The 9,405-nt window shown below is 42.5% G+C and overlaps 1 protein-coding gene across 1 annotated transcript in view; it reads right to left on the reverse strand.

Moving 5' to 3' along the window:
- The window catches only part of KIFC3 (kinesin family member C3), a 78,319-nt gene that overhangs the window by 34,300 nt on the left and 34,614 nt on the right, over positions 1-9,405 (reverse strand). The window contains exon 11 of the mRNA XM_015412317.1: positions 2,301-2,431. Coding sequence (XP_015267803.1) covers positions 2,301-2,431 — 131 coding nt within the window. The remainder of the gene's footprint in view (positions 1-2,300; positions 2,432-9,405) is intronic.

Here is a 9,405-nt window from a genome sequence, read left to right on the forward strand (position 1 = left end):
TATGTAGTCCGCGGAACTTGCCAAGGTCGTGCAGCTGGGTGTAGGGGGAGAGCTTTGCCTAGAATGTTTTGGGTATCTTGCATGTGAACTGAACCTGTGTTGACATTTCAGAACGGTTGCGTTCCCATGCAATGGGCGCGAACTGTATGGTCTATTCCCGCCAGTGGGAACTGGACCCATTGGTCCTTCCCTGGTTCAAATGTCTTTATTATGCCTTCCCTGGTTACCTGTAGTTATTCCTAACAATGTCCTGTTCTGGTTAAACCAACGCTTTGAAATAAACCTTACTTGCTTTGCAACGTGGAGTTGCAAAGCAAGTAAGGTTGGGATTAATGCTTGGGATTCAACACCCCCTAACCACGGGACCGCGACGGGACGTGTGATGGGGCGGCCGCGCGTTATTTTGCTCCGGGGCAAACAGCCACCCTCCCCCCCCCCCGCATTTTTCAGCCCGTGTGACCGGGACCACGATGAATGATAAACGCCATAATATTGTTAATGACAATTAGTCTATTAGATTGTAAATTTCAGCTTTGATAGAATGTGCCCTCCATTTTTAAACTTTGGCTTCGGCTGGTGGGTAAATTGTTCCTTGTTTCAGCTTAGCTTTTATCAGAACCACAATTTCCTCATGCAACAATAGCTTATTCCCAAGGCACAATGATACCTGAAAATTGAAATGCTTCCTTTACAAACATGAACTTTACGCAGTATCAGACATAATTAAAACTCTAATGGTAGAAAATACTCACCAAATCCAATCCTATATATATAAAAGCCCAGCATATTGGCACTTTCCGGCTCTCCCATTGGCTGTGCTGTGCGCTCCATCAGCCATTGGCTAGTCAACCACCACTTAAGAGTACTCGTGTGCCATTGGCTGGGTGCTCTACCCCACCCACTGCTGACCTGGCTATTGCATGACTAAATAAACTGCCAAAACTGCTCTGTGGCTTTCCCCTCATTGGCTGTTGCTAGGCAACTAAGCTTAGTTCTGTCAGTAAAAAGACAGGGATAGGAGGCTTTTTCCAGGCCTACTTTAGCCTTTGTGGGGAACTCATTGAGGCCAGTCTTGACTAGGGTGGTCAGTTCCAGGTTGGGAAATTCCTGGAGATTTTGTGATGGAGTCTACAGAAGCCAGAGTTTGCAGAGGGGAGAGACCTCTGCTGAATAGAATGCCATAGAGTCCACCCTCCAAAGCAGTTATTTTTTTTCCAGGGGGAGACCTAGGTTCTTGCTGTGGAAGCTGAGTGGGTGATTTTGGACCAGTCACAGACTTTCAGCCTAACCTCCCTCACAGGGCTGTTGTGCAGATCAAAAGGGGAAGAGGAGAATGATGTAAGCTGCTTTGGTGCCCACTGTGGAGAAAGACTGTACTTTTCCTACTGGGAAACCATTGTTGCCAATCTCCAGGTGAGGGCTGGAGATCACTCAGAATTACAACTGCTTTTTATAATGAGCTACCATAGGTGCCTCCAGGACAGTTTCTAATCCTAGACATATGCTCTAATACAGGTAGTTTAATAAACATAAAATAGCACATATAGTACATTTTGTATTGCAGTTGGAGAAATGTGGAATCTTAATTATTTTAGAATTCACAGGATATTGAAATTCCTTTATTTCTAAGGCCAATGGACACACTAAACACCTCCCACATTTGAATGCCCTCTCACATTCATCGTGAATTGAAAGTCTTGTCTAAAACCAGAGTGGATTATTATATCTAGAATGTTCTTAGTTCTCCTGAACCTGATCTGTAGGCTGTTTTCACATCCAGGTATGGACGAAACCAAAAAGCAGTACTTATTGATAAGTATAAGATCCTATTACCACTTTGGCTAGTTTTTTCTTTATCTTCCTCAAGTAAACTATTGACGTCTATTGACAGATAAGGCTCTATTTTTAGCATTCAGCACCACCCGTTTCATCCATTCCCATCAGCCAAAGTCGAAGTTTAAAAACGGAGGGCACATTCTATTGAAGTTGAAATGTACAATCTAATAGGCTAATTAACAATAACAATATTGTGGACTTTATAATTCACTGTGTTTGGAGATTGTAAGATTGAATGTAAGAGTACTATATATGCTTTGTAAAAGGTGTTCTTAAAATTATTTTGTATTTTTCACAACAGATCATATAAAACATTGTTTATGCATTGATTCTAAATAGCCTGATTTCAGTGTTTTGTTTGAATTGTATCTACCACACTGTATGTCCCTCTTGTTAATTAATAAAAAAGAAAAAGCACCACCAAACTTAATGGACTCAACAGTCCACTCGAGTAATTCCATTACCTGAGACCGTCGTTGTATATCTCTGCCGCACTGACTGTGATTTTATAGTCCCAGGCTGAAGCTTTTGCTTGCACTTCTGAGAAGAGAAGTTGTAGAGCCCGCTGATTGATTCCTGGGTTCTCAGGAATTCCCTAGTGAGGGAGATGATAAACAGAGCACAGAGATGAAGATATGCCACAAAGCATAAGGCTCGTGTGATGATGCCGGGAAACAGAAATGTCAGGCTCCTTATGGATTCAGCTATCCACCAGCTATGCTGGACCAGACCAAAGATCAGCCAACATTCTGCTTCTGGCAGTGGCCAGCAAGATTCTTCCAAGGTGCTTGTTAGCAAAACATGAAGACCACTGCCCTCCACTTCTGCCTGTACCCAGCATCTGATAAAAAAGTATAGAGGATTGAAAGCTTCTTCCATGTCCTTATCAACGGGCAGCAGAGAAGAATGATGTCTCATTGTTTTTAAAATCCATTTTAAAAGCTGGTGGTCGCTAACTCAATAATACAGCATTTCTTATGAGTGTCTCCAATCCACTATGGTCCCTCAGACCCAATGTGAGAAACCTGAGCCGAAGCCAACAGGTCTGGCCATACACAGCCGACAATTGGCAGAAACAACAGTTTTGTTAACTTGCTGCAGTTTCTGGCTGCTGGTAAGGCAGCTGAAACAGTCCAAAAGGTCTTTCTGACAACTCCGAGTGTCTTTTGCTCTTTGTGCGAATTGGTGCCTTTGCATGAGGGCTCCAGATGAAGCAACCAGAATCATAGTGGCTCAACCAAAAATTCTACCTTTGAGCTGGAAAATTTCAACACAGCACCTGCGGTTCTCAGAAATAGAGATCACCAGGTGTGGTTTATATGAAAGGTTTTGGCTAAAAATCACCCCAAGATATTTAAAGGTTCTACATTGTTCAATGGAATTGCTATCTATTGACTACTTAAATCTTCCAAGATATCTTCCTAAAGACACCTGGTCTTGGTAAAATCAATATTTAAAGCCTCAACCTTACAAAAACTATGCGATTTATGAAACATCCATTTTAAGCCAATGCACGTTAAGGACACCAGAACCATGTCGTCTGCGTATAAAAGGATCAATACTTCCCAACTTCCCAATGATGAAGGATAGAATTCAGGGCCTGATAAACTTGGAACAATACCATTTAAATACAAGAGCGATGGGGCCAAAAGACACCCATATGATCCTCTGAGTAAGCAGAATCTCCTCAGAGAGCCTGACAAGCCCACCTGAATTCTGGCAAATATATCAGAATGAAATTTCTATAACAGAGATGACAAATGTTCATCCATGTTTCTGCCTGCTAATTTTGCCCACAGTCAATTACAATCATAGAATCATAGAATTGGAAGGGACCTTGCAGGTCATCTACATCCTTCCTAAAGTGTGGTGGCCAAAACTGGACACAGTACTCCAGGTGAGGCCTGAGTCAAAGGCAGCACTTAATCATCTAATGGGATCACGGGTCTGTAATATGGCTTTGGAAACAGCATGACCTCTTGACAAGAACATACTCTCCAAAAGACAGATCAAGATGGGTAGCTGTGCTAGTCTGTCTGTAGCAGTAGAAAAGAGCAAGAGTCCAGTAGCACCTTAAAGACTAACAAAATTTGTGGCAGGGCTCACAAAAGCTCATACCCTGCCATAAACAACAAACAACAAATGTATAGATAAAATATATAAAACAACATAATATACTAAAAGTTTCACAATCATAAAATAAATTTCAATGTTAAAATACAAAGTCGTAATTCTCATAAATAGCAAAATTAGGGAGATCCCTCAACATCAGGGGTGGCCAAACTTACTTAACGTAAGAGCCACGTAGAACAAACACCAGATGTTTGAGAGCTGCAAAGACATGAGCAAATATTACACACATGTGTTTATTGGAAAATATGCAAATTTAGTAACCTTATATGTTATCTCCTGGTTCTTGTCAGAGAGCATTATGGAAAGAAGTATGGCTCTATGCCTCCCTGGGTAAACTAGAAATATGGGCATTATGTAAACTTCACATATCTGATTATACATCTTACTAGCAGTAAAGCCTGTTGTGAAAGCTATACAACGGGATCTAGAAAGAGGCTCTGGGGGAGTGCTCTGGCTTTGGGCAAACAGTGTCAATTTCCTGTGGTGACCTCAGCAGGGTATAATGACAGAGTCCACTGTTTTCTCCAAAGAAACTGATCTCTGCTACCTGAAGAGCAGTTGTAATTGTGAGTGATCTGTAGCCCTCACCTGGTTTGGAGGGTGTAGTCTATGGCATTCTACCTGTCTGAGGTCCCACCCCTCTGCAAACCCCACCCTCTCCAGGCTCCACCCCTCAAATCCCCAGGAATTTGTTAGCATGTAGTTGGCAACCCCATCTCCTTCCCAGCTAACCATCAACCTACCATTATCTGCCCCTTTGACTTCAGCTGACTTCTGCCCTCCTTTCTGCAGAGCAGTTGTAATTCTGAGTGCTCTCCAGCCCTCACCTGGAGATTGGCAACAATGGTTCCCTATGTGGGACTGACTGGTTTGGAGGGTGGAGTCTATGGCAGTGTACCTGTCTGTGGTCCCACCCCTCCTCAAACCTCACCCTCTTCAGGCTCCATCCCTCAAATCTCCAGGAATTTCCCATCGGGAGTTGGCAACCATATCAGGACTGGCCCCAATGTGTTTTCTCCCAAAGGCCAAAGTAGGTGACAGGACCAAGCTTAGTTGCCTACCAACAGGCACTGAGGGGAATGTAGGGTTGCCAGCTCTAAGGAGGGAAATACCTGGAGTTTTGGGGGGTGGATTCTGTAGAGGGCAACATTGGGCGGGGGGGCGGCGGAAGGACTCAGCAGGTATAATGTCATAGGGTCTACCCTCCAAAGCAGCCATTTTCTCCAGGGGAAACTGATCTCTGTCATCTGGAAATCAATTGTAGCAGTGGGAGATCTCCAGGTCCCACCTGGAGTTTGGCAACCCTAGGGGAAAGTGTGCTGCCCAGCAGGGGGTTGAAGAGAATGGTTTGATGGGTGCTGGGCCAAGATTGGCAACAATAGTTCCCCAGGAGCAAATAGCTGGGTTGGAGGGTGGAGTCTATGGCACTGTAACCTGTCTGAGGTCCCCATCTCCCCAGGCAGCTTTTAAAACATGATCCTGGGACCTACACACCACCAGACATTCCAACTGCCTTGCGGGGGGGGGGAGTATGAGGTGTGGAATGGAATGAAGTCCAATCAGCTTCCATATGCAAAAGACCTTGAAGGTTCCATATGCAACTGACATTCCAACTGCCTTGCGGGGAGGGGGGTGAGTTTGAGGTGTGGAATGCAGTGAAGTCCAATCAGCTTCCATATGCAAAAGACCTTGAAACACTGGGCGGGACTGCACAAAGCAGCCAGTCAACCCATCCAGTGTCTTCTGACTGACAGTTCAAGCGTCCATACACTAAAGGAGTGCATTTTAGAACTTTGGCACCCACTACTCAATTATATATAAGGAGAGATACAGTTGAAGATAACATGCCCTAATGTTTCTATTTTCCCATCACCCCAGTGGTAGAGTCGTTCTTCTAATGGAATTTTTTTGTATCTTTCTTCAAGGAGAACTGAGAGCCTGAGCAGTCAATTATTAATGGGGTTGAAGCTGAAGGAGGGTAGAGATAAGAAATAGAGAAAACTTGCCCTAATTGGGGACAGCTGGGAAAACTGACTGTGGAACAACTGCTTTCCCTTGGAAATGCATACCAGAAAACAACCACGTGACTTAGAAGACATAACCCCAGCTCCAGCTCAAAAACAGACAAAAATAGGACAATATTTTGTGTCTAGTAATCCCTCATTATTTTCCATGCTGCTCTCTAATTATTATGCTCCGCTGGTTGATAACATCAACATTGATGAGGAGACTGAGGGCCTGGAGGAGGTGGGAGAGATTCTCAGTCACTCCCTGCAGGGTCTATTTAATACCAATGAAAATGCTGAACTGGCTGAAAATCACTTGGAGCAAATACACAAACAGCTAAAATGGTGGCAGTCATCTTTGATAAATTGGAAAAGATTAAGAAACGACAATCTCATGCAGATGTTCTCAAGGCCAAACAATGAGGGCCAGCCCAACATAGAATTAAACGGACTTTCTTGCGACCAGACACTACAAAGTCTTTTCCGGTACTGCAAGAAAGAGTGTTGCAGAAGACAAGCAATCCCGAAAGCAGCGGACTATTCAATTAGTACTACAATCAAACAAGATACACCTACTAATTTGTCATTATAGAGGGCAGATCCCAAGATGGAGTTCTAAGTGAATGGTTGTAAATCAATAGATCTCTCCTTGGTTGAAGTTCTCAATAGTTTGAACCAATCACAGACAGTTATGCCCACCTTTGAGAGCCCTAGATTCCCAACAGTGATTTTATCACTGAAAATTGGTGTAAGGCAAAAGGGGATCTTTCCCTGACATAATTTTTTGTTAGTCTTTAAGGACTCTTGCTCTTTTCTACTGATATCCTCCAAAAGTTATTTTTTCCTACTGCAGTCTCAAGACTCAACTTAAACTCAATTCAAATGTCACAGCAAACCTCTATTGTTATCAGCTTTAATATATATTATTTTCTATACTTGCATACTTCTTCGCCCTAGTCACATGCAGAATACTATTGAAAACCTCTTGGTTTGGGAAGTCTTCAAAGTCTAGTTTGTTAAGATGTCCAAATTTAACTACTTGGGTAAACTGGAGCTTGTTTTCTTTTCAGAGGCCAGGGAACCCAGTTTAAATTTCTGGTTAGTGGGAAGGAAACAACATACAGCTTGTCCAGGCACATATATTCAGATATCATGGGAAACCAGACTCAGAAGGCTTCCCAAACCAGGAAGCATTCAGATGCTCTTAACCTGTGATGGGAGGGAGGGAGGAAGGAGCATATGAATATAATGTTGTATCATGAAATTGGGCCAAGGCTAATATTACTTAGATTTATAAGAAAAAAAAAGATCCAGGTGATGTCACCTCTTAAAGACTCATACCTTTGCTTAACAGATTAAAAATATGGGTATAAGCCTTAGCCAAATGTCTTTATCTGGTCCTGAATCAGTATATTGGTTCAGGGAAAATGGGGTTTTAAAAAGGCTGGTTAGGAGACTCCTTAATGCACCAGATCCGTCAAAGAGACAGAAGATTCCAGCAGTATGTAGTATACTGATTCAGAAAACATGTTAGATAGTTTGAGCAAGAAGAGCAAGGCCTTCAGATCTTGATGAAGGCCTACACAATTATGCATGGATTAAGAAATCAACTAAAAAAGGTCATAACACAAGAGTCATAACACAAGAAAGAAGTCATAACACAAGAAAGAAGGAATGTATTGAGACTCTCATAGCATGATGGTAAATACTCAGAGGAAAATCAACTCTTAGCATGATACTAAAGATTCGATGGCTGCTATATTATCAATTAATCTCAAGATTAAAGGAAATCATGAGCATTGAAGGTGGAGTTTTAAGAGATGCAACTGAATTTGAACAGCTGATTATAACAAAAAGAGCATTTACTGCAATGGATATAAAGATTTACTCTAGTTAGAAACATAAACAGAAGGTGAACAAGTGAAAAAATGCATGATTAAGTGGATACAAAACTTTACAAAACAGATATTTATGCAACAATGGGAACAATTATGGGGAAAAGATACAAATTTACAGTCAGCCAGATGCTAAAAGAAAATTGGTACAAAATGTTTTTCAGATGGTATATAACTCCAAAAGACACTGAGAAAAAACTATGAAGTAAAATGCTGGAAATGTCAAGACATTGATGGAACTTTCTTTCATATGTGATGGACTTGTAAAGAAAGCAAAAAGATATTGAAAAGCAATACACCAAAAAAGTTTAAATTCCCAATGGAAGTCAAGAGCATGCTATTATGGAAGTCAAGAGCATGCTATTAGGTGTTTGGCCTAACAAATTACCAAAAATTTTAGAAGAGGTATTCAAATTTTTGTTGTTGTTCAGTCGCACAGTCGAGTCCGACTCTTTGCGACCCCATGGACCAGCTCCCGCCAGGCCCTCCTGTCTTCCGCTGTCCTCTGAAGTTGGCTCAATTTCATGTTCGTTGCATCGATGACACTGTCCAACCATCTCATCCTTTGCCGTCCCCGTCTTCTTTGACCTTCAATCTTTCCCAGCATCAGGGTCTTCTCCAGTGAGTGCTCCCTTCTCATTTGGTGGCCAAAGTATTTGAGCTTCAGTTTCATTATCTGGCCTTCCAGGGAACAGTCAGGGTTGATTTCTTTTAGGATTGACTGATTTGATCTTCTTGCAGTCCAAGGGACTCTCAAGAGTCTTCTCCAGCACCATAGTTCAAAAGAATCTATTCTTCGGCGCTCGGCCTTCCTTATAGTCCAACTTTCGCAGCCATACATGACTACTGGGAATACCATTGCTTTGACCATGCGGACTTTTGTTGGCAGGATGATGTCTCTGCTTTTTATCATGCTGTTTAGGTTCGCCATCGCTTTCCTTCCAAGGAGCAGGCGTCTTTTAATTTCATGGCTGCGAATGTTGTCTGCGGTGATCTGGGATCCAAGGAACGTGAAGTCTGTCACTACTTCCACGACTTCCCCTTCTATTTGCCAAGGAGTGATGGGGCCGGATGCCATGATCTTAGTTTTTTTGATGTTGAGCTTCAAGCCCACTTTTGCGCTCTCCTCTTTTACCCTGAGCAAGAGGCCTCGAGGTCAGTGATTATACCGTCATGGTTGTCAAGGACATCGAGGTCTTTCTTGTATAGTTCTGTGTATTCTTGCCATCTTTTTCAAATACATGGTGATAAACTGACAATTTATCCACATTTTGATATTTTAGTTCTGTACTGCATTCATCTTTCTTAAAGGATTGGTTGTATTTATGAATTTTTTATACTGAATTCTGATAAAGACCAAGGGCGTAGACTTTCCAATTTCGGGGGGGGGGCTGGGCTGGGCCAGAGGCATTGCTGTGCTAGGCCCTTAAAAGAACCGAGGCCCAGTGACATAATAGGGAGGAGCCACTGATATCACAGGCCATTGTCACTATTTATGGAGGTGGAGCCATGTGGGATTTAGGAAGGGGTTCTCC

Source organism: Gekko japonicus, unplaced genomic scaffold (assembly GCF_001447785.1).
Source record: "Gekko japonicus isolate JY-2015 unplaced genomic scaffold, Gekko_japonicus_V1.1 scaffold3631, whole genome shotgun sequence".
In the NCBI taxonomy this organism is placed as follows: Eukaryota; Metazoa; Chordata; class Lepidosauria; order Squamata; family Gekkonidae; genus Gekko; species Gekko japonicus.